This window comes from Podarcis pityusensis (assembly GCF_964106645.2).
Source record: "Podarcis pityusensis genome assembly, contig: HAP1_SCAFFOLD_146, whole genome shotgun sequence".
Classification (NCBI taxonomy): Eukaryota; Metazoa; Chordata; class Lepidosauria; order Squamata; family Lacertidae; genus Podarcis; species Podarcis pityusensis.
In genome coordinates this window covers 22,364-46,278 of record NW_028293398.1, presented here as the reverse complement: position 1 = coordinate 46,278, position 23,915 = coordinate 22,364, and the positions used below count along the sequence as shown (strand labels likewise).

Sequence of the window (23,915 nt, the reverse complement as noted above, 5' to 3'; positions counted from 1 at the left end):
AAAGTTAGTCTGCTGCAGCATATATAAAGCTGAGGAAAGGGTCTTTTAGAGACATGATTTATTTATTCACGCTTTCAAATTTTTAACCTGTTAATAAATAGTTTCTTACAGAAACAACTCTGCGTTTTGCATAGGCTTCAGGCTGTCGATTCCCACAATGTTATGTGAGTATCGTAGGAGGCAAGGGATTTCTCCTCCTGCCAAGTGTGGCAGGCCACAGATAGCAGCCTTTCTGAGGTAGGTAAACAAATTCCCTGCGACCGTCTTCTTCTGCACAATACCCTTTCCTAGTCATCTGACAAGCTGAAATTCATGGCTGCCGTCAACGTTGCAGAGAGCTTGGTGGCGATCTTCTCTGCAGAAGAGGAGAAGATAAAAAGGGGTTAGATGTCTGAATGGCATCCTTGGAAACCTCTTGTCTCTTTTCTAAAATGTGCTGCTGCAAGCAAAGGAGGAGGAGCTGCAGCTGGCTGGCCATTTTAGGTTTGCGGGGAAGAAGCCTAATCAGATTCAGACAGCCGCTATGGAACAAACTGTTGGGGAAGGACAGTCTTGTCCCCTCGGCATTTGAAGAGAGGGAGGAAAGGTGAATGATGTACATGCAAATGTTTCATCCTTTCTCCTGGCTGTGAAGGAGAAGATTAGATGACAGTAAAAATCATACAGGGAGGAATTCAATGTTGTGCTTTTCTGATCGTTTTGGCTGGCCAAATAAAACAATATGCCTCCACATACTGTTTTGGGATGGGTGGCGCTGTGGGTTAAACCAGAGCCTAGGACTTGCCAATCAGAAGGTCAGCAGTTTGAACCCCCACGACGGGGTGAGCTCCCGTTGCTCGGTCCCAGCTCCTGCCAACCTAGCAGTTCAAAAGCATGTCAGAGTGCAAGTAGATAAATACTTCCGGCGGGAAGGTAAACGGCATTTCCGTGTGCTGCTCTGGTTCGCCAGAAGTGGCTTAGTCATGCTGGTCACATGACCCAGAAGCGGCCAATAAAGCGAGATGAGCGCCGCAACCCCAGAGTCAGCCACGACTGGACCTAATGGTCAGGGGTCCCTTTACCTTTTTTACTGTTTTGGGGGTCCTTCCATACCCCATGAACAAATGGTGGGAGGATTTGCGGGAGAGTCCTGCTGTGCAAGCAGAAATCCTTGCACATCGTTTCCACGAATGGGACATAATAACTGATTCCCGTGTACGGACTGAAGGGTATCAAGGAAAGGGTGCCTGAGGCCTGGGAACTACTGAAAATGAAGAGTGGAGGCTCTGTCACAGAAATCTTATGTTGTGGGACATTCACGGGCTTCTGGAACCCGATCCGGGAAGAAGCTACAGAGGGCAAGGCTCTGTCCCCATCTACTGGGGATGGGGATTCCAAATGGGGGATCTTGAATTTTATCTTTTCACTCTTCCCACCCCCACTCTACCCCCACAACAAGGAAAAGGAATATGACCAAATGACAGCTCTTAAATCTTTCCATGAGGACAGCCTTGCTTGCTCTGGTTCCTTAATTTACTCGAAGGATGATTCCCAGGAAGTAACTGAGGAAAAAAACATTTGCAGATATTCAGCAAGCCCACTCTGGGCATCCTTTACCTGCTCGTTTCTGCTGTTTTTTGCGTCTCTTGCTTGCAGCTTTCAGGCCTTGCCCCTGGTGCAGAGGGTCCAAGGCGGAGATCTCTGCTAGGTTAGGAGCCCTTGGCACAGACTTCTCTGCTTCCACTAGGGTCTTGTTCTTGGCTTTCAGCTCTACAGTCATTGCGCCAAACTAGGGAGGGCAAAAGGAAGATCTCCTTCATCTTAAGCTTCATTCTCTAGCATGTATAAAACAAGGAAGATTCCAGCCTCTAGCAGTTGGCTTAAGTTCTTGAGGCTGCTGGGTTGGAATTAGTTGCAATGCCTAAACTCAAGTTAGAGCCCAGTCACTGTTATACTGCCATGGCCCAGTTACTGCAGCCACAACTGCACTATAAATATTTAAGAACAAAAAACACTCATTGGAATACTCTTAAAGTGGCCTTATCCTGGGTGCTATGACCTTGACTGTGCATGCTGTGCAATTTCAAAGAAGGACAGTATGCAGAAATCTGATCTTAACTTTCATTTTAAAAAGAGAAAGCAAGTTTCTAGCCCTGTTGGTTGCAAAAAAAAAAAAAAAAGTTGAAAAGTAGTGGTAGCAGATTGCCAAAAGTCCACAACTTCGGGGTCTTAACATCCCATAAAATTACAGATCGGATTGGGCAAACAGCACGGAGTGACCCAATTTATAGAGGTTGGAGATCCCACATTTTCTTGACGCAGAATTGTGACATTTCAGTACATACAGCCGTGGCTACAAGTATTTATTTGGAGAGCTGGCACTGAACTTGATGGATAGCCCATCCAATTTTACCCAGATCTTTGAGCTAGTTAGTGCAAAATGGGAGCCATTCAGATCAAAGATCATACATGTGCTTATGATCACGACTACTTGTCTGTAACACTACTGTCATATGTCCTACTGTGGATCCAGGGCTACAAGTACTACATGAAAGGTTATCATTTGCCAAATGAAGATGGGCAAGACTGAGCCTTAGACACGACCACCCAGAGTTTTTCACCACCTCCCTGCTCAAAGTCCAGCATGCATTCACCTTAAACCACATTGCCTCTCTGTTTCAATCCATAGCTGGCAAGGGACTGTTCCTGCTGACATGACATATATTTCATCTTGCCCTGTGCTTTTTGGAACATTACTCTAGGAGTTAAATAAAAGGAATCTTGTCTTTTAGGCAGCAGAGAGTTCTCATTCTCTTCCTTTCTCATTCTGGCATTAGCTGCCAGTGCTGTTCCTAATTTGTATGAGGAAGGAGTCTCTCTCTCTCTCTCATTGCAGGCACCTCCGTCTTCCAGTTTGCCCCTCTGTTTCTAGCCAAAATCCAAACAGACCTTGAGTGTTTTCTATGCTGTGGCATCGCAAGAAGGTAAAACCACAAGCCTGTGGATTTGGCTATCTGACAGTCACAAGATTCCTGACAAAACCTGGCCGGGGGCGGGGGAGAGAGAGAGGAAACGGCCTACAAAAACTTTTTGTGGCTGCAGGACATCTGGGGGGGGGGGGACCCAGCAGCCCCTTTTCTCACTCCACAACACTTCCACTTTTGCGCTCTTCTAATGGCTACTTCAAATATCAGACACACAATTCTGAATTCACCCAAGTATTCTTTTTACACACCAAGTTAGTTCAAAATTTAATTTGAACCACAAAGGGAATTCTTAAAAACCTGGGAATTTTGGGGGGAAGTTTCAAATATTCCATAACATGATACCTGACAACTCTGTGTCAGAACATTTGTTTTGCATGCAGAACGTCCCAGGTCCAGTCCCTGGAATCTTCAGGGAGGGCTGAGAGAGACCTCTGTCTGACTGGAAAAGGGAATGTTTTACATTATTCTTGTTTATAAAACCCAATAAAAGAAGAAGTCGTCAAATCCTTATCAGGGTCAGCCTTGTGGGCCAAATTTAACAGGTGAGCAGGGCTGTCCACCTATCACATGATATTGTGGGGTTCCTGCTGCAGAAGGGGGGGCCAGGATGACAAGGGGAATCTTTTGCCCTTTTACTGCCCACCCCAGCTGGGAAGAGAGAGAAGGTAGCGAGAGAAGCTTCCCACTACTGTGAATGTCTTTCTCCCCTTAGGTCCTTTCCTACAACCACCACCCTCTGTTAAGCAAGAAAAGGAATCCTGCATTTTCTCTCGTTTCCTATTGCAACAGCAATCCTCCCTGTGTTTTTCTATTCCGCCTCCATTGTTGGAGGTGTAAAGGAGGAGCGCGGGAAGGCTTAGAAAGGGCTCTGAAATTTACAAAAAGCCCTGGCAGGGAGAAGTGGACTCTATGGCAGTGTCCGTTTTCATCAGCTGTTTAGCACACACCTTGTTCTAGCAATCAAGCTCTCAACCTGAAGCCCTACCCTTACCCACCTCTGACATCAGGTGTGGCTTCCCCAAAACAACCCATGGGCTACAGCAGGCATCATCCTTAGCTAACAGGACCAGTGGTCAGGGATGATAGGAATTGTAGTCCCAAAACATCTGGAAGGCAGAGTTTGGGGATGCCTGGGATAGAGGTTCCCCATGCCTGTTGTAGGCAAGACTGACAGGCAGATCAGTGCCCTGACTCAGGATAAAGTTCCTAAAACAGCACCATGACAAGCCAAAGCCCTAACTGCTGCCAGGATCTTGAAGTTGGATGTCACAAACGGATTGGACACAGAGGAGTGGTGTGAGGAACCAGCTTGGGAACCTCCAAGGGAAGAAGGCTCAGAGCCCAGGGATTGGTGGTGGGATGGAGAAGAGGGGTCAGAGGGAGAAGACTTGGAGGAGGAAGTGGCAGCAGCTGAAGAGGCAACAGGGCTTAGTGAGCTGGGAGACTCTGTGGCAGAGAGAAGTGCAGAATCAGAAGCTGAAACGGGAGAGGAGGGAGGCCAAGAGGCAGAGATGAGTCTGGCTGGTGAAGAGCCATGGGTGATTCCCCCTCCTCCTGCCCCCTCTCCCCACATCTCCCAGAACCAGGAAAGGCAGGAAGAGAGCGGAAGAGACGTTAGCTTCACACAAGCAGTCTCTGATTGCTTGGGGAAAGCCCTGGTAAGGAGGGGGACTTAAGCAGCTGGGGGGGGGGCCTTCAGTCTCAACAACTGCTTTGTGGGGGCAAGACCCCCGGGAATGAATTGCTATTCACTATAGACCTGACACTCTGATGTAGATCCTGTTTTTGCTAATAAAAGGCTAACTTGCTCAGTGTGATTTACTACAGGCTTTTTTTTTTAAATTGCTTTTCTGTTTCATCAATGCGTAGTATGTTGCAGTCGAATGCATGGTAATAAGACGAGAGAAGAAGAAAATTAACATAAATATAAGACATGTATCTGTAAATAACAATAGTAACATAGTTTGTTCCTTTAAATTGACTCCTTTGCATCTGTGATTTACTGCAGGCTTGCTCCTGTCACTGGGTCGTGTTTATGTTCATGCCTACCTCCTCACTCCCAGTTTCCTCCATCTTAACCTCTCCTTGGTCCTGAGGACAGAGTTCCTCCTCCTCCTCCTCCATGCCAGCTTCTTCTCCAGTGGTGAGGCCAGAGCCCTCCAAGGTGATGCCAGCAGGGCCCGAGGGCAAGTCTGCAACAGGTAAGGTCCGTGAAACACCTCTCTTGAATTGCAACAGATTGAATTGATGAAAAGGGACAGCGGTGTGGGGAAGGAGGACACGCTGAGGTGGCGACTCATCTCTGACCAAAGGAGAACAGGAGCAAAATCTGGTCATCCATCTACTGGGCACCTTCATAGATCGCCATCTCCCTCGTCCCAAGGAAACAGTGGCAAGGCCAGCTTGCACGCTACCCAGGAGCAGGGCCAGCCAAGGCACCTGAGGCAAACCACAACTGGTGCCTTTCCTCCAGCCAGGGAAGAAGGGATGAAGAGCAGTGCCTCTTATTCACCAAGAAACCACTGTAGGGGTGGCCAAGGCTTGCCTACGTCTCTTTAGGCACCAGGCAAATACATTCCTTTTCTCTCAGGCCCTTGCTTGAGTATACAATCTATGGCCTTTTAAACTGGGGTGTGTGTGTGTTATTGTTTTGTTTGATACTATGGTATGTAATTTGTACCGTGGTACCTTGGTTTATGATCCTAATCCGTTACAAAAATCTGTTCTTAAACCAAGGCATGCTTTTCTATAGCAGCAGGGGACTCAATTTACAAATGGGACACACTCAACAGGAAGCAAAATGTGCTCTTATTCCAAGGCAAAGATCACAAACCAAAACACCTACTTCCAGGTTTGCCACGTTCTTAATCCAAGTTGTTCATAAACTAAGCTGTTCTTAAACCAAGGTGCCACTGTATACTGAAAGCTGCCCTCTGATCTTCAGATGAAAGGTTGTATAGAAATTTTAATAATAATAGCTGGAATGGCTGGAAGCGGAATCACAGTGCCTCGGCTTCTCTCTCTGCCTGTCACTTACTTGCCAAGACTTTCTCGTTCTCTTGCTCCAGTGCCTCAAAATCAAAGGCCTTGCCCATCTCCGCAACGATCTCGGCGCTGATGTGAGTGGGGAGCGTGTGAGTCTCAGGCGGGTGTGTAAAATAGCTGATCCTCCCACTAGCAGGGACAAAAAGGAAAGCATTGAACACTGATATCAGCAGCATGCATTACAGGGAAGGAGGCAGTATCCCTTCAGATCTATTTCCCCCCCATGGTTGGTCCTTGCTCACTTGAGACTAGATTAGAACTGGGGGCCACAAAACACTCAGGCCTGGGACTGCTCCATCTAGTCCTCAGAACCTTACACTGGCCTTGCCTGCTCTCCCTAGGCCACATCTGGCACCAGCCCTGCTTTACATCCCCTCAAGTGTTTCTGCCCAGCTGGAATGTGTTCTTGAACTCGGATAATGCTTCTTGCTTCCTGTTATGGAGGATTCAGAGGAGTGTGTGTGTGTGTGTGTGTGTGTGTAAACCTGCCTACTGCAAAAAGGTAAAATTTACATTCATTGCTCCGCCCACTTTGCCTCTGGCCCCGCCTACCTGGCTGCCCTCAAGGGAAGGCGGTCTGGAAGAAATTCCCCACTACTGCCCTAACAATGGCAAGCAAACACACACACACACACACACACACACAAACAAAATAATTATTTTTTTTATTTATGCCCCGCCCTTCCCGGTTCAGAAAACTGGGCTCAGGGCGGTTAACAACAAATTTAAAACACTTAATTGATGCAACAAAAAACAGCATAAAATACAGTATAAAATGTGAATAACAATACATTCAGAATTCAAAAATCAATTTAGGGGGAAAATCCAACCAATATTAGATGAGCACCAGGGCTAGCTTGCTAAATAAGTCCTATTTGGGCCAGTGAGGAGACCAGGGGAGAATTAGCTGTGGGATCCCATAGCGGGTAATCTTCATAAAAGGGAAGGGGGAGGGAAGGAAGGGGGATAAAAGATCAGGCTAAGTTCAGATTGAAAGCCAGGCGGAATAGCTGTGTCTTATAGGCCCTGCAGAAGAAAGTTAAATCCTGCAGGGCCCTGGTCACATGGGACAGAGCATTCCACCAGGTCCACTTGATAATCACCAACCGCTGCATGAGACAAAAGTTCCTTCATCCTGTTGAAATTCTGTTCTGTGAACGGCCCTGAGACCTCTGGGTATAGGGCAGTATATAAATTCAATTAATAATAATAATAATAATAATAATAATAATAATAATAATACATAATTCTGTTCTTTGCTCACCTTGTCCAGTCACTTAGTATGGCTTTGGCTGCCTTCTCGTGGTCAGGCGTCCCTCCTTTCTTCAGCTTTCCCTGCCGCCTGGCCAAATGAGCCAGGAACTCCATGGTGTCCTGGAAATCTGGCACGCGGTAGTGCTGCATAATCTGGGGGGGAGAAGAAGAGAGAAGCCAATTGCCCAGTTAGTAGTAATCCTCCTCCTCCTCCTCAGATGACTCCAAAAAGAGCAGGATTGACTGACAAGCACTGGGGGCTCACAATGCCCCTCTTGAATCTTCCCTCTGGCACACTCAGCCACAGTACTGCTGGCTCCTTGGGAAATAAGCTGATGCAACACTGAGTTGAGGAGAAAGAGAGGAGGGAAAGATAGTGGTAACCATACCCTAAACCATTGTTATTGTATTTTAGTGCTATGTTGGAAGCCGCCCAGAGTGGCTGGGGAAACCCAGACAGATGGGCGGGGTATAAATAATTTATTATTATTCTTATTATTATTCTTATTATTAATCTCCAAGCAGTGGGCTAAGTCCAGCCTGCCAGCCAGACCTCTCAGTTTGGCCCCTACCCTTCTTCTCAGGCAGCCAAAGAAGCCACAATTTTCCTGGCACACTCAAGTCACTTGTGCAGCATTGAAAACCAGGGGAGGGGTGTGTGCAATACTGGCAAGATTGCACTCACTTTCTACACTGCCAGCTCACTTTTAATAGAATCACAAAACTGTAGGGTTGGAAGAGTTCCTGAGGGTCATCTAGTCCAACCCCCTGCAATGCAGGAATCTCAACTAAAGCATGCATGACTGATGGCCATCCAAACTCTACTTAAAAACCTCCCAGGAGTCCGTTTCACTGTCAAACAGCTCTTGCCATCAGAAAGTTCTTCTTGGTATTTGGTCAGAATCTCCTTTCTCGTAACTTGAAGCCATGGGTTCAGGTCCTAGCCTCTGTGCCGTGAGAAAGTGGCTCCCTTTTCTCAGCACAGCTTCTTTCTCACTCACCCCTGATATGCAGCCCCCAATTAGTTTGCTTCAAGGGAATTCAGCCCTCTGAAAGGGGGGGGGGAGCCTCCACATGCCTGTGCACACACCAAAAATTTAAAGCAAATTCTCTCACACCCAAGAATCCTGGGAACTGCAGTTTATCCCACACAGCGCTACAATTCCAAAGACCTGCAAAAAGGTAAAGGGACTCCTGACCATTAGGTCCAGTCGTGACTGACTTTGGGGTTGCGGCGCTCATCTCGCTTTACTGGCCGAGGGAGCCACCGTACAGCTTCCGGGTCATGTGGCCAGCAGGACTAAGTCGCTTCTGGTGAGCCAGAGCAGCACACAGAAACACTGTTTACCTTCCCGCTGGAGCGGTACCTGTTTATCTACTTGCACTTTGACATGCTTTCGAACCGCTAGGTGGGCAGGAGCAGGGACCGAGCAACAGGAGCTCACCCCGTCACGGGGAGTCGAACTGCCGACCTTCTGATTGGCAAGTCCTAGGCTCTGTGGTTTAACCCACAGCGCCACCCGCGTCCCAAAGACCTGTAAAAATCTACAATTACCAGGATTTGGGGAAGGAAGACATGTGCTGTGAATGTATTTAAATCAAGGGCAGTTGAGAAACCCAGTTACTACCTACTGTTAAAATTTAATTTCCCAAAAGAAAAGGCCCTGCGAAGTCTGCTGCAACAAAAGCACCCTGACCACTGGTCCTGTTAGCTAGAGATCATGGGAGTTGTAGGCCAAAACATCTAGAGACCGCAGGTTGGGGATGCCTGCTCTAAACTAAGACCTTTGCCCGAAATTGCATCTGAGCTGATGGAACCTGGAGGGCACACTCGCTCCTTTCAACTTGGATTTAATCCAGAAAAACCATAACAAGCCTTCCCCCAGAAGCTAACATCAATGAATTAAGTGAATTAAGAAGCTAACATCAGTGAAAGTGAATGAAGTTTGCCACTCTACAACTCTTCTCTCCCAATTCTCCCTAAAGCTTTGAGAGGAGCCCAGAATTCCTGGCTCTCTGCTGCCTAATTGTCTGCCCACCATCACAACCAGGGTCTGCCTCCCCCTGCCCTGCCCCACAGCTACCTGCTGCTTGTTGCATCGCTTCAAGATGGCCTCCACTGGGCTCACGGGGTCAACCAGTTGCTCTATCTTGACACAGTTTCGTAAGATCATGGCGGCATCTGAGGTGGGAGAAGCCACAACAATCCCTGGACAGTCCAGAAGTTTGATGTGCTTGTCCAGCTGCACCTCTTGCAGGCACCTAAAAGGAGACAGCACAAGAGGGAGGGAGTCAACTTATTCCAAGAAAAATGCCCCTCCACCTGTTAGCACCATCTGCTAAAGAACTGTGCTGTATTCCTGTAATGAAGGTAGAGCACAGAGCAACCATTATTGCTCCAGCTGTATATCTTACCACACTTCATAAATTGTGGAATCAGAGTTGACAGGGACTTCAAAGGTCATCTAGTTTAACGTCCTGATGACACAGGAAATGTTCCCCCTACAGCTCCCTCTCCAGTGCAGGAGAACCTACGACAGGCATAGGCAAACTCAGCCCTCTAAGTGTTTGGGGACTACAACTCCCATCATCCCTGACCACTGTTCCTCTTAGCAAGGGATGGGAGTTGTAGTCCCAACACATCTGGAGGGCTGAGTTTGGGGGTGCCTGGCCTACAATCTTCTGAGATCGTCTGTCCTATTTCTGAGCAGCTCCTTTCATCAGAAAGTTCACTCCAGCTGATCTATTTGTTGAGTAACCTCACTGGCAGATATTGGAAATGTTAAAACCTTGCAGGAATTGGCAAGTGGGTAGCTGATGGTTAAGGACAAGTTAAAAATAACCAAAAAATATTGTAATGTAAGGTTAATTACAGGGAGTGGAATGTGGATTAGAAATAACCAAGAAAATGCAGCAACAAGAGGAATTTATGGACACATTGATGGTGGAAAGCCATTTTTTGGGGGGGGGATGTATTAAATTTGTTATAATTTGTGGTTGATTCATTAAAATTTGGAAAATCAATAAAAATGATGTAGGAATAAATAATGAAGCTCACTCCAGTGTTTAGCTGGAATCTACAACTATTAAGCCTGGCCCTCCTCTCCCTTCAGAGCAACGGAAATTAAATCTGCTCTGTCAGCTGTGCAACAGCCTTTCAAATACTGAAATTTCTTTCATATCACCACTGAACTGTCTCTTCCCCAGGCCACCCCCAGATTTTCTCACAGGACTTGCATCAGCCTCTCACCACCTTTGCCACCCACCTCTGAACACATATCTGTTGGATGGCTAAGGGCTCTGCCTCTGTGGCTGGAGACCATGTATTTCTGAAGGCCACTTGTCAGACAAGGCAGGAGGGGGCTCCGCCCTTGTGTTCAGGTCCTGGTTGTCAGTTTCCCACAGGCATCTGAATAGTCACTGAGGGAACAGGATGCTGGACAAGATGGGTCACTGGTCCAGCAACCAGGCTCTTATGTTCTTACAATACGCATCTTAAAAGTGTGGAGCGCAGAACTGGGCACAGTACTCCAGGCATATCTGCTCCACTTCCCTGTGAGGAGGAGTTGCGCTGGACTGCGTGGCCACCCACTCCCCTCCGGGGGTGGGGGACTTGGTCCCCCATTGCCCGGGGGATCCCGGTGTGATAGGAATTTTGAGGTCTTAGATATATGGTAATGTTCATAAGCGTACCAACCAAGCATGTACATAGATCAGCACAGGAAGACCAACCTGGAACCATTTTGATTCCTAAACTGAGCAAATGTTTTCTCTGCAAGGTCAAAGTGGGAAACCTCCCCATTGTCTCTTTCCTCACAAATCCTATCTTAAGGGCACATTCAAGATATGAATAGGGTGTGAGCCTGTGACCTGGCCCAGGAAGTAAGTATTTATCATTACAAAAGACTAGCCAGGCTCCCCAGAAAATCCAATCAAGTAACCTGCCAGACAGGAAATAAACAACATTCAAATTTCTGTTTTAAGACCGCCTTTTCTGTGATGTAGGTATGATGTATCTGGGGGGTGGTCTTAGGTTACACCCCTTCTGTGATGTATGTATGATGTTTCCGGGGGGGGGGGTCTTGATCTACAGGGTGGCAATTTCAAAAGTCTTTATAAGGCCTTGCGTGCCATTGTTCTGGGTTCCTCCTCCTCTCCTGCGGGTGAGGGAAGCAGCCTGTTGCAACAGATCAATAAAGATCAAGCTTACTAACTGCTTTGCTTCTCAATATTCTCTGGTTGGACTCTGTTATTTTCTCCTACCAATAGGGAACCTATGTAAGGACTTTATATGGGCTCTTGGATACCCCATAAGGGGAAAAGGGCAATTTTTGTTTACAACACCGGCCACGTCAGAGCCTGGCCAGCCAATCTGCTGGCTGGGGGGGGGGGGGGCGGATGTGGCCGGGACCATTTAATTCCTCAATCACCCTCCCTCCCTAATTTGCAGGTTTTAGGCACTGGCCTTGCTATGGACCTCGGTTGGTCGCCGTTAAGGGGCCTGGTAGGAATTTTTCCACTTGGCAAATTGGCGCTGGCCATTTGGTTTTCGCCTACCTCGTAGCAATCGTCACAACTTTGTTAGGGTTGAGGTTAGGCATTGTTTGACCTTGTGTGGGGGAGGGGAGGTGTGGCCATCACCTGCCCCTCCATGCTTAAGGGTATTCCGTTAAAGGAATCCAGGGGTGTTGATCTTGTCCGAAACCCAAGTTGGGGTCTGGGGCCATGACACGACCCCAATGGGAACACCAGGGGGAGCTTGAGTTGGTTTGCATCGACAGGGCTCCCCCTTCCGGTGGTTTACCCTTACCGGACTTCCTGCGCATTGGGCAGGAGTCAGATAAAGTCATGTATCTCGTTCCACAGGTCCGTACTTAACCTGAAACTGTTCTTAACCTGAGGCACCACTTTAGCTAATGGGACCTCCTGCTGCTGCCGCGCTGCCGGAGCACGATTATATCACCATTCAGTGCCTAAGCCAATAGCACTCACATTCTGTAATCAATAAAGTTGTGGCCAAAATTTGCCCAATAACATTAACCGAATATCCGTGTCCTTGTGTGTGTTTTCTCAACAAGGGGGTGGCTTCGGGGTCTCAACACGCAACTGTCCTACCCTTCATCCAATGAGCTCAGAGGTGCATATGCTGGGACCCCCACCACTATTGTAATCCTCACTGCAAATCTGTGGACTATTTGAGGAAGGATCTGATTTCAGGCCTCTGTTCAAAGTCCACCCGGAGCTGCAGCCCCAGTGTTGCAAAACCATCCCCACCCCCAGACATCTCTCCTGGCCTTCAGAAAAAGAGCACAAAGTCCATTTTCTCAACAGAGCTTTAGAGGCAAAATAGTCCGTGCCTCTGAAGGAGTCCTTTATCTGGTCTGACTAAATGGCTTTTATTTATTTTGCTGCTGTATTTTAACCGTTTAATTGTTCTGAGGTTTTAATTTATTCCATTGGGAGTTTAAGCAGAGTGCTGAGGAGCAAGACGGTTACCAGCATGTCTCTCATTCATCCCCCCCCCCATCTGCCTATAGCGAAGGTACTATAGGATACCACCTAACACTCAGTTTGATCTCTCTTTGGCAGGATACCCGCCCCACAACACCTCCTCCATCTTGCAACATTCCTTGCGCTCCCACACAGTGATCCTTCTGTTTTGAAAGAGCTCGCTGTAAATAATAAAGCAGTGCAAGTTCAAAAGGCCTCTGCAATTCCCCAAAGCTACGTTGTTGTTGTTGTTGTTGTTGTTACCCCACCCTTCCCGGTTCAAAAACCGGGCTCAGGGCAGCTAACAACAAATTTAATACTTACATTATAAAAGCAGCATAAAATAAAGTATAAAAACATGCATAACAATAAAATTCAGAAATCAATTTAGGGGAAATAAGCATTAGATAATCCCCAGGGCTAGCTGGCTGAATTGGTCTACTTGGGCCAGCGAGGAGGCAAAGGGAGAATTAGCTGTGGGGTCTCAGAGCGGGTAATCTTCATAAAAGGGGAGGGGGAGGGAAGAGAAGGGAAATAAAAGATCAGGCTGAATTCAAATTAAAGGCCAGGCGGAATAGCTCTGTCTTACAGGCCCGACGGAAGGAAGTTAAATCCTGAAGGGCCCTAGTCTCATGGGACAGAGCATTCCACCAGGTCGGAGCCATCACTGAAAAGGCCCTGGCCCTGGTGGAGGATAGTCTGACTTCCTTAGGGCCCGGGACCTCTAAACTATGGTCCAGACTGTCTCAGGAAAGGGGGTAGAGGGATGCATCTTGCCTCATCTCTCAAGACCCACAGCACAAATCTTCTTCCCTGTGTCTCTGAGGCCCACAGCCCCTTCCCAGCATCTGGGGATTTGTCACATGTGCCACTGCTGAGCTGGAGTGCACCCACAGTTCCATCATTCCCCTTCCTTGCACACTGTCTAGCCAACCTTTCCTTTCCATACCGGTGCCCTGAAATCCAACTTGGCCTGAACACACAAGGTCCAAAGCTCTCCTTTCCAGCACAACCAATGCTGTTCTGCAGCTGCGCCTCTGGTTGGCTCACAAACACCCTAAAATGTTGCGGGTTCTACAGATAACCTAGAACTGAAGGGCCTTAACAACTTAAGACACCGTACACCAGCCTTTCTCAACCTGTGGGTCCCCGGATGTTGTTGAACTACAACTCCCATCACCCCTAGCTAGCAAGTCCAGAGCTCAGAGATGATGCGAGTTGTAGTCCAACGACATCTGAGGACCCACAGGTTGAGAACTGCTGCCATACATAGACAAAGCTCAAGGGAGAACTACCCCCACCCCAAAACCCTGGCTTCTACAGCATGCACAGAAGGACTGCTACGTACTTGGTGACGCCAGGAGTAGCACCAACACCGCAGGCCCGGCTCCTCTTCAAGCTGTTGATCAAGCTGCTTTTGCCAACATTAGGGAAGCCTGCAGTGAGATATGGGAGAAGCGGGCAGAGCCATCAGCAAAAGCACCTGCTCCCACTCAAGATTAGTCCTACCTATGTGAGCACCTCCTTCTCTCCACTCCCTATAGCAAAAATAACGCAGCACCGAAAAGGAAGGCACAGCTGCCCACAAGCCGCCTTTCGTCTTTGAATGAATGAGCGCCAGCAGCCAGAACAAAGGCATCTTCAAAGGTTCATGTCCAGCAACACCAACAGGCAGGATCCTTGCTCAGTAGCAAGTCGTTCTGATGTGCCGCATATGACTCCCTCATTGCAGCGGCTCCGGTCTGTTTCCAGGCACAACGCAAAGTGCTGGTTATGACCTATAAAGCCCTATTCAGCTTAAGTCCAAGCTATCTAAAGGGCTGCATTCCCTCCTACAACCGCGGCGGGGTTTTGAGATCTTTGAGGGAGACGCAGGTGGAGACGCAGGAGAGGGCCTTTTCGGTGGTGGCCAGACAATTTTGGAACTCCCTCCTTAGAGAAGTTAGACTGGCTCCCTCCTGGCTGTCCTTCCATGGGCAGGTGAAGACTTTCTTGTTCCAACAGGCTTTTGGGAATGGGCTGCTTTTAAAGAGGGAGCTGGTGCTATACTGTTTTGGTTGTGATTGTATGTTTTAAATAGAATATACATAATATTCTATAAATGCTTAATTATTTTTTAATGCTGCCCCCCCCCCATTTTTAGCTGGTTTTTTTTATCTCTAAGCAGCCTTGAATCGCTGCCAGGGGGAAAGGTGGGGAATAAATAAATAAATATTATTCTTGCAATGTGCGTACCCACACATCATGGGCTTGCAGCCTTGGCACAACTTTGCCAGGTCATCTGGACCTGAGAGGCAAGAGGTCCGATATTTAACAAGGTCAGGAAAGATATCCAAGTGCTTTGATTCCTACCATATTTTATAAATTTTCACAAAATTTATACACCGCTTAACTTTTTTTAAAAAACCCTCAAAGCATTTACAAGAAGATAACACGAGAAAGTCAAGAAAGAATACAACTGTGCTTTAAAACATACAAAAGTTAAAATATTAAAACGTATTTAAAGGTAAAGGGACCCCTGACCATTAGGTCCAGTCGTGACCGACTCTGGGGTTGCGATGCTCATCTCGCTTTACTGGACGAGGGAGCTGGCGTACAGCTTCCGGGCCGTGTGGCCAGCATGACTAAGCCGCTTCTGGCGAACCAGAGCAGTGCACGGAAATGCCGTTTACCTTCCCACCAGAGCGGTTTCTATTTATCTACTTGCACTTTGGCATGCTTTCGAACTGCTAGGTTGCCAGGAGCAGGGACCAAGCAACGGGAGCTCACCCCGTTGCAGGGATTCGAACCGCCGACCTTCTGATCGGCAAGTCTTCGGCTCTGTGGTTTAACCCACAGCGCCACCCGCGTCCCAAAACATATTTAAATTACCTCGAATTATCCCAATGTCTTTCTGAGCAATGGGGGTAGGATTTAAGAGATCCCCCCCCCCCAGCCGGCTTTACATCTCCCTCCAAGAGGGGCTCCCTACTCACCCACAACCCCAACACTGATGGCCGTCCTGACATCCTGGTTCCGGCAGTAGTTGGCCAGCACCTTCATGAGGCAGTCTGCCCCAACACAGGCTCCCCCGCTGAGCAGCTCCCCCGAAGCCTGGGATACGGGGACTCGGCTCTGTTGCTGGAGGTGGGGGAAAAGAGAAGCAGGCAAAGGGGGTGAGGCACACCTGCAGCCAGAAGTTCTGCCGCTTTAAAAAATGGCTTGTTTTTCTTCTTTACTGTTTTACTGTTTCCCCCCTCCCCCAACAATCAATACAATGAAGGAATATAAACAATAAAAGAGAAAGGAAATATTGGCCATGGATCATAGTAATCTGCATAAGAGCCAACTCCTAGGGGCCAACAGGGTTTCGCCCCTCCCCATAAAGTATTTGGGGGGCCGGGTCCCCCCAAAGTTAATAGGCATTGCCATTCAAATGGTATGCATGCACCATGTCATGCGGTTGATTGTGCCAGGTGGGGCTTACCTGTCCTCAATATTTTATTCAAGTTGGCACCTCTGGTAATCTGGAGTCTCACATACAGTTAAAAAAAGGTAAAGGTAAAGGACCCTGACAGTTAAGTCCAGTTAAGCCAACAGGGAGCCGGCGTACAGTTTCCGGGTCATGACTAAGCCACTTCTGGCAAAACCAGAGCAGTGCACGGAAACGCCGTTTACTTTCCCGCTGGAGCGGTACCTATTTATCTACTTGCACTTTTTGGCACGCTTTCAAACTGCTAGGTTGGCAGGAGCTGGGACCGAGCAACAGGAGCTGACCCTGTCACGGGGATTCGAACTACCAACCTTCAGCAAGCCCAAGAGGCTCAGTGGTTTAACAACAACAACAACAACAACAACAACAATAATTTATTTATACCCCGCCCATCTGGCTGGGTTTCCCCAGCCACTCTGGGCAGCTTCCAACACAATATTAAAATACAGTAATTAATCAACCATTAAAAGCTTCCCTAAACAGGGCTGCCTTCAGATGTCATCTAAAAGTCTGGTAGTTGTTTTTCCCTTTGACATCTGGTGGGAGGGCGTTTCACAGGGCAGGTGCCACTACCAAGAAGGCCCTCTGCCTGGTTCCCTGTAACTTGGCTTCTCACAGTGAGGGAACCGCCAGAAGGCCCTTGGAGTTGGACCTCAGTGTCTGGGCAGAATGATTGGGGGTGGAGACGCTCCTTCATCCATGAGGAATCAGCACCTTGATACCTCTTGAAAGGCACCACTTGGCCTCAGAGTTGCTAACTTTGCGTTAACAGTAATAAGGAGTAAGAGGAATCAGTGGAAACAGAACCGGCTGACAGAGCCCTTTAAGAGGAGAGGGCTGAAGCCCGCTCTTCCCGAAATGGCTTTCAATGAAAACTAATAACTGGCCAAAACTGTCACTCACTTGCCCCACTGCAAAATCCCAGCACCACTTACCAGGTTTTTGCTCTGCTGCTGAGTGGAAGCTTTAAAGGCCACTGTGGGGAATTCGTTCCTCAGGTACTTCAGCCACTTTGCTACAATTTCCTTAGATACCAGATCTGGGCCAGGAACAGAAGAGAAGAGTTAACTTTAGGATCCTCAGCAAAGCTTGAATACCAAGCACGTCTCCAGGGACAAAGCATCTCTGCATCAACTGCCAAGCCTTGCCAAACCCCTCTGGACTGCTTTGAGTAATCTCTGAGTTTAATAAGCTGAGATATAAAAATACATTCTGGGTGTGAACGCAGCCCCTTTCCTCCTCTCTTTGCAGTAGCCCAACAAGCTTCCTAGCATGGCTGGTTCTGAAGCTGTTAATCACAGTTGCTCAGCTGAGTGAAAATGGGAAATCATAGTTAACTGAAGGCTTCCTTGCCTGTTCAATCACTCACACCTGCAAGGGAAGGAACAAAGGGCTTGTGTGGCTGCAACTCAGCTTCTTAAGCTTATGGTTGCAGAAAATCAGTCGATGAGCCTCTACCACTCCCTCATTTGCCCTTCTCTGCTTCCCCAAAGCTTATGTTTCCAAATTATTTGAATGCAAGAAGCCTGAAATCACAATATGGAAAAGCAGCTATTGTAATTCATCTGTTTATTCTATGTACTTCTTTGGACTGCCCTGCCAGAATTTGAATTTTGGGAGAGAAGCATAGATCCTGAATATAACAGTGCAGGATTCTGGTTAACACTTGCTGAACACTGACTATGAGAGCGTCTAACACTCTGCTATCCTTGAGTAACACAGCAGAGAGGACTAGAATCATAGCATACCAGTGCCAGACCCCCTTTCCTTCCCAGAGAGCCGTTCATGGCTGGCCTTCACACTTGCCTATTTTATTTAACACTAGGACTAGCCTCTTGTTAGCTCCAGCTTGCACCACGGCCTGCTCAACCTGGGGACAGCGGCAGCCTTGTGGATCTCGTGCGTCGAGGACTTCCAGGATCACATCAGCTGCTTCCACCACCTAAAGGGAGAGAAGGCCAAGAGAGTTTGCCACCTGACAACTGGCTCAGCCCCTGAGGACAGTCGCGCTCAGAGCAGATGCATCTTTCCCCACACTAAGTGACAACAGTCCCACTGACCTTCCTGAACTCCCTATAATAGGCCTTGCAGGAACTGTCTTTCTCCAGCATGGCATGTTTCGCCAGTTGCTTCAGATCCATCTCCTGCAGGGAGAGAAAGAGTTCATATTTTAGCTTAAAAATAAATTAAATAACCTTACAGCATTATCCCTGGTATACAAATTTAATAAACAACAGATATTATTAATAATAATTACAGCTGGGAAAGCATTTTAACACTAAGTAAAGGATAAATTAAAAAAATAAGGCAGGGCGAATGGAACCCAGTGGGACATACATAAAGGAACAAGTCCAATGCTTCGAACAGCATGGAAAGTGAATTGCAATTTTGCTTGTAGCATAAGCAGAATTACAAGGACTGCCACTATGAGCCACTGTCTGGAAACCAAGAAGCCCATGGGTTGGGTTTAGGACAATAATTTCTATCCTACCTATCTACAACCATACACAAGGGAGCTTGCGGTTTAGACGACATGACACAAAATGTAAAATATGACCAAAACCTAAAAACAAGCCACTTTAGAGCAACAGGAATATTCACATTGGGGAGTAAATCCACATTTTGAGAATGGCTGTCTAAACAAAGGCAGTGATGGGGCCTCTCTCAGGAGGCTGTTCCAAAGTTTAATGTTTAACAGATTATTGTATTTTAATATTTTGTTGGAAGCTGCCCAGAGTGGCTGGGGAAACCCAACCAGATGGGCGGGGTATAAATAAATTATTATTATTATTATTATTATGCCTGGGCACAACCAGCAAGTTGTTAAGACAGGGAAAACATGGAGCTGATGATGATCTGTGTTTGTGGATGGAACACAGGATAGAGAGGCCTGAGAATGTAAAAACTAGTTTACAGTACATAGGGGAAATGTGCATTTGTTGCTCCACATTTGTTGCTTCTGCTTCTGTCCCCGCACATCACTGGCACATGGCCCTGGAAGGCGCCACAGAGAGAAGGGAACATGGCCCTCGGTTTTGAAAAAGGTTCCCCAGCTCTGCCTTACAGGGTCTCCAAAAAAGGAGGCAGACAAGTAGTCTCTAAACAGCTAAATGAACAGGGTCCCACTGCAGTCGGCTTTGATGTCTTTGAAACTTCAGTACCTTCTGCTCAAAATTCTGCTGTCTGTCCAAGGCATCCTTCTGCAGCCCTTCTAAACTCCGGAACCGGCTGATTTCCTTCTGCCGTGCCGTTCGCTGCCGCTCCTGCAGTTCTGTAGCCTGAGAGGATGTGCAAAGCCGTAACTCAAAGAGGTTGCCACGAGCCCCATTGAAAAGAGACCCATTTTTCAGGCTCTTTGAAACCTAAGACTCTACAGCAGCGGTTCTCAACCTGCGGGTCCCCAGATGATGTTGGACTACAACTCCCATCATCCCTGGGCTCTGGCCTTGCTAGCTAGGGGTGATGGGAGTTGTAGTTCAACAACATCTGGGGACCCACAGGTTGAGAAAAGCTGCTCTAGAGCCAAGGTTTGGTACCCAAACACTGATCCCAAACTGGGAAATGAAACCAGGAACTCGAAGAAGCCAGTCTTCATTTCCCCATGCAGGGCTTCCCACTGCTTAATCTCACCCTTTTCTCTTTTAGTGCTGCTCCTTTCTTGACATGTTCTTTGAAATGTGACAGCTGAGGCACTCCTGGGTCCTTTTTCCCATGAGGCTTTGCATCCCTTCTCTATGAAAGCCAAAGGAGACACACTGGTAAAGGCAATGAACTGGACGAGACATCAGAGATAGAAAACCCTAGAAATTCACCTTAGCTTCACTGAAAGTAAAAATTAAAAGACCCTTGTTCTTCCAGCTAGTGCTACAGTCAGAAGCTTCATTCCCTTCCCCTCAAAACTTAGGAATAAAGTTCTCCCAGTTCCCAGCCTGTTATTTTCCACTCCCTTGCTGAGCCCATGAATCTTGTTATGTTTCACATCTGCAAACTGTACTCTGGATTTTAACTTAAGTGAAGCTTACTTACTTTGTCTTTTGCAACTCTTATTTTGACCCAGACAGAATCTGCGTCCTCTCCTCCAATGAAACTCAGCTCCCTAAAATTACTGGCAGCTATGGCACTGCCAAATCCAAAGATGTCTCTTTGCCTTTCCACTTTTTGACCTCTGCTGCCTTCAGTGCAACTGGCCCTTCTTTTCCTTGTTGGCTCCCTTCATGCTTCCACCTGCTAAATTTCACTTTTCAAAAGGACTTATGAAGAGTGGGAACGGTTGGTGCTGCCAGTCTCTGCTCACCTTGCCATGTTTCTGTCTCTTCCCGGATTTTTTCTGCTCTGCAGAGGGGGGAATGAAATCAAAGGTGAGCACCATTTTACATTTGGGTTCCCCAGTTTGTAGGAATGCAACGTTTGACCCATAAACCTGGCAAAATGACTTACTTTTTGACATGGCGTCAAAAGCTGAGAGAGGCGGAGGTTTGTTTCTCTGTCCGATGAGAGCTTCTGTGACCTCTGGATAAACTTCTATGTTGCTCTCTTTTCTGATTAACAGCAACTGGAAAAGGAAGGAAAGGTGCCACCAGCACCCCTATTTCAGAACCAAAGATCTGAGCGGAGGAGAACCGAAACCTTGTGATCTCTTGTTGCTGGAGAAACAGAACAGCGATAACCAAACAAGGCGGAGAGCGCCCACAAACCTTGGACAGGACACTCACACCTCCTTGATCCCCTTTATCTTATTCAAACAATCCTTTATTAGGCATAGCAAACCACACATTATAAAACAAACACAGTATACAGATTGTGGAAAATACAAATTCGGCATAACAATTTGCATAAATAATACAGTCTAACACTACCACATCACCGACCAATCAAGAACCACTAAATCTCTCTATAATGGCCCAGTCTTTCCACATGGACAACACTCAAAAATTTAACCACTATTAAAGTAATTTGATCATTCCCATCCGAGAGCAGGTCCTGAACCACTGGCAGCATAGAGCCGAGCCTGTTAAGTTGTAAGGCCTCTAACAATTGTCTTCTGGCATAAATGCCAAACTCACAAGAAAAGAAAATAGGCTCCAACGTCTCAGGTTCCTGCCTACCACACTTGCAGAGACGCTTCTGGGAGAGCTAAATATCTTCCTCTTACTGTCATCGAGGGAAACATATTAAATCTGGCTGGCATAAACAGCCTGCACAGTTCATGATTCTTCAGATTTGCCATGAAACCCTTCTGAAAGATCCCCTTGATCGTTCACGAAGCAGGATGCTAGATCTCACAACTGTTTGATTCCATCGGCCGGACCCATGTGCCGCCTCCCCTGCTGAACTTCAGCCTGCAGCTTGGGGTCGCGCGCTTGAAAGCTGCCCGCGTAACCAGCACGCGCATGTCAATCTACTTGCATGCCGCGGTGCCCCATGCCCGGCCCTTCCGCCCACTCCGGCCCCGATCCTCCTTCTTACCCTCCAGGTCGAAGCTCCCCTTCCAGGGCGGCGGCGGCGGCGGCGGCGGCGGCGTCGTCTGCTTTCTACCACGCACGCGGCTTCCTGGATGGGGCACGTGGTTTCCTGCGCGTTCCCGAGGAGGGCGGAGCTCGGCGCGCGCGCGCGACCCCGGGACGCCCCTCCCTTCCCTTTGCTGAGTTTGCACGCCTGTGGGTTGGGATTTCTTGGGATCGGAACAAAGCAAACAGGGAAGGGAGGAAGGGAAAGATGGGGAGGCTGGCGCGAAGGCATGGAGAGCCCTTGAGGCTGTCCCTGTATTAAAAATGCCTCGCCTTGCGCGTTGGGAAATTTGCACGTGTGAATGTGCAGGAAAAGCTTTACGGAAAGAGCTATGCGAAATCCGCCAGGGGAACGACCCGATTTGCAAAACTGCGGGCCTGGGGGGTTTCGGTTGTTGTCCCAGCCGACACGGGGGGGGGGAGTTTTGCAGTGCAGAACCCATTGCAGAGAAATCCCTTCGAGGACGTGAGCAGCCCCACGTTGCAGACCTGCAGGAAGTCATGGATGCAAAGCTGCAAGACGTGCGGTGAAATCGCCCGGAGGAAATGGTTTTCTGAGTGGTGCACGGTACTGGCAGGCGGCGATGGTTTGCAGGAACTGCGTTTAATAGAAAGCTTTGCGATTCTGGAAACCAGATATGCGATCGCCCCCGTGCTCGCTATAGGCGATGGAGAGAACGGCGGAAGGGATGTAAAAAATGGAATTTTAGTTCCGTGCAGGAAACGCAAAAGATGATGCTAAGCATCAGATTGCAAGAAAAAGGCAAGGGCTCAAACGAGAATTATTCATACCCTGTACATGGGTGGGAGTGAATAATAAAGGCTCGGTGGAGACCCTGTTAAATCCCAGTGTGAATATATTTGGTCCCAGGGTCTTCTTTGATGGGGTGAGGCTTATCCCAACGTTGTCTGGGCAGTCATGGCCTGCATTCAACTCTATGAGCAAAGGGTGTCAGATGCTTCTGCAAGGACACAGAAAATAGCTTCAGTACTGTATTTCTGTAGTGTTCATACTGAACAATATTCTAACTCATTTCTGGCAGGCCTGCAGTCTCTAGCCAGTTGCACAAGTCCTGTATCCCTAACCTGAGAGCGTTCAGCTTGTGGATACAGATAAGGCAGTTGACCACATATAGCAATGTATACCAAACTACTGTACCTATTTATTAAGCATTCAGCTTGATGTGGTTTATAAAGAAGTTTCATGAGGTCACATCTAGCAATTGTAACCCCACTCTTTCCAGTGAATTTTCCAATCACTGCAAAAAGTCTGCTTTATTTTTACGTGGTTTTGTCGCACAAGAATGCCAAATCTTCAAAATTCTGCAAATCTTCAATTCTACAAATCTGATTTTGCCCCATGAGACTGTATCCGACCTGCAATAGAGCAACAGGCAGGAAAGCTTTGGGAAAAAAATATTTTGATCAAGTCTCTTGAATAAACCTAGAAGCCACGGGTTAAGAGGACAGGAAGTGGAGAGTAGGAATAAATGGGCAGCTGTCTGATTGGAGGGATGTCAGAAGCGAGTCCCAAAAGGACTCATGTTGCAATTCGAGCTGTTTTGAACTTGTTCATAAATAAGGAGGAGTTAGGATTTGAGCTATGTTCTGCTGATGACACAAATTAGTTAAGGTGGTAAAAACAAAAAGGGAATCATGAACAGCTCCTAATTGGACGAATAGGCAATACATCCTGATAGGGGCTAAGTTGACAACCGTTGACCAGGAGTTGTGCTCAGTGAAAACAGTGCACAGCAGCTGTGATAAAGGCAAATTCCATGTTTGGGATCATTGGGAAACAGGCTGACAATAAAGCTTCTAAGATCTTGATTGTTGTTGTTTAGTCGTTTCCGACTAAATGCTGCTTCATCTCACCTGCTTCTTTTCTGCCGGATACAAGGCGAGGCCTGGCTGGGACACAGCACTCCCTCTGGCCGCTGCTGCCGCTCCTCCTCCCCCCAGGGGTGGATCCCAGGGAGCGGCCAGCCCACATGGGGGGATCCTTCGGAATCCACCAGCCTTAGCTGTAGCGTTGGAGAGGAGGTGGCGGAGAGCAGTAGGCGTTTATGAATATTATAGGGAAATACGCCCAATGTGTGGAGGGTTGGGGTTTTTCCACAGAAGAACAATAAACACAAAAGCAAAACTTGGCAGCATAGCTTGCCAATTGACCAGTCACTT

At 47.7% G+C, this 23,915-nt stretch overlaps 1 protein-coding gene across 1 annotated transcript; it reads right to left on the bottom strand.

Moving 5' to 3' along the window:
• Positions 1-41: 41 nt before the first annotated feature.
• Positions 42-21,832, bottom strand: GNL3L (G protein nucleolar 3 like). Its single transcript, XM_081024316.1, has 16 exons — positions 21,694-21,832; positions 20,665-20,779; positions 20,522-20,559; positions 19,858-19,959; positions 19,389-19,505; positions 18,288-18,371; positions 18,034-18,169; positions 17,163-17,266; positions 15,731-15,875; positions 14,104-14,191; positions 9,350-9,527; positions 7,276-7,418; positions 6,004-6,140; positions 5,016-5,158; positions 1,597-1,768; positions 42-355 (listed from the first exon to the last, which is right to left on the bottom strand). The coding sequence occupies exons 2-16, from the start codon at positions 20,672-20,674 to the stop codon at positions 288-290; spliced, it is 1,665 nt and encodes a 554-aa protein (XP_080880442.1). The 5' UTR covers positions 20,675-20,779; positions 21,694-21,832; the 3' UTR covers positions 42-287.
• Between the last annotated feature and the right edge of the window lie 2,083 nt (positions 21,833-23,915).

What these genes read in the sequence shown, in the direction of transcription:
- GNL3L (XM_081024316.1), bottom strand. An exon ending in AGCGATGCAACAAGCAGCAG is followed by an intron (nt 7,419 to 9,349) that starts GTAGCTGTGGGG and finishes TCTCCCCCCCAG; the next exon opens with ATTATGCAGCACTACCGCGT. An exon ending in GAACGAGAAAGTCTTGGCAA is followed by an intron (nt 5,159 to 6,003) that starts GTAAGTGACAGG and finishes TACCTGTTGCAG; the next exon opens with ACTTGCCCTCGGGCCCTGCT.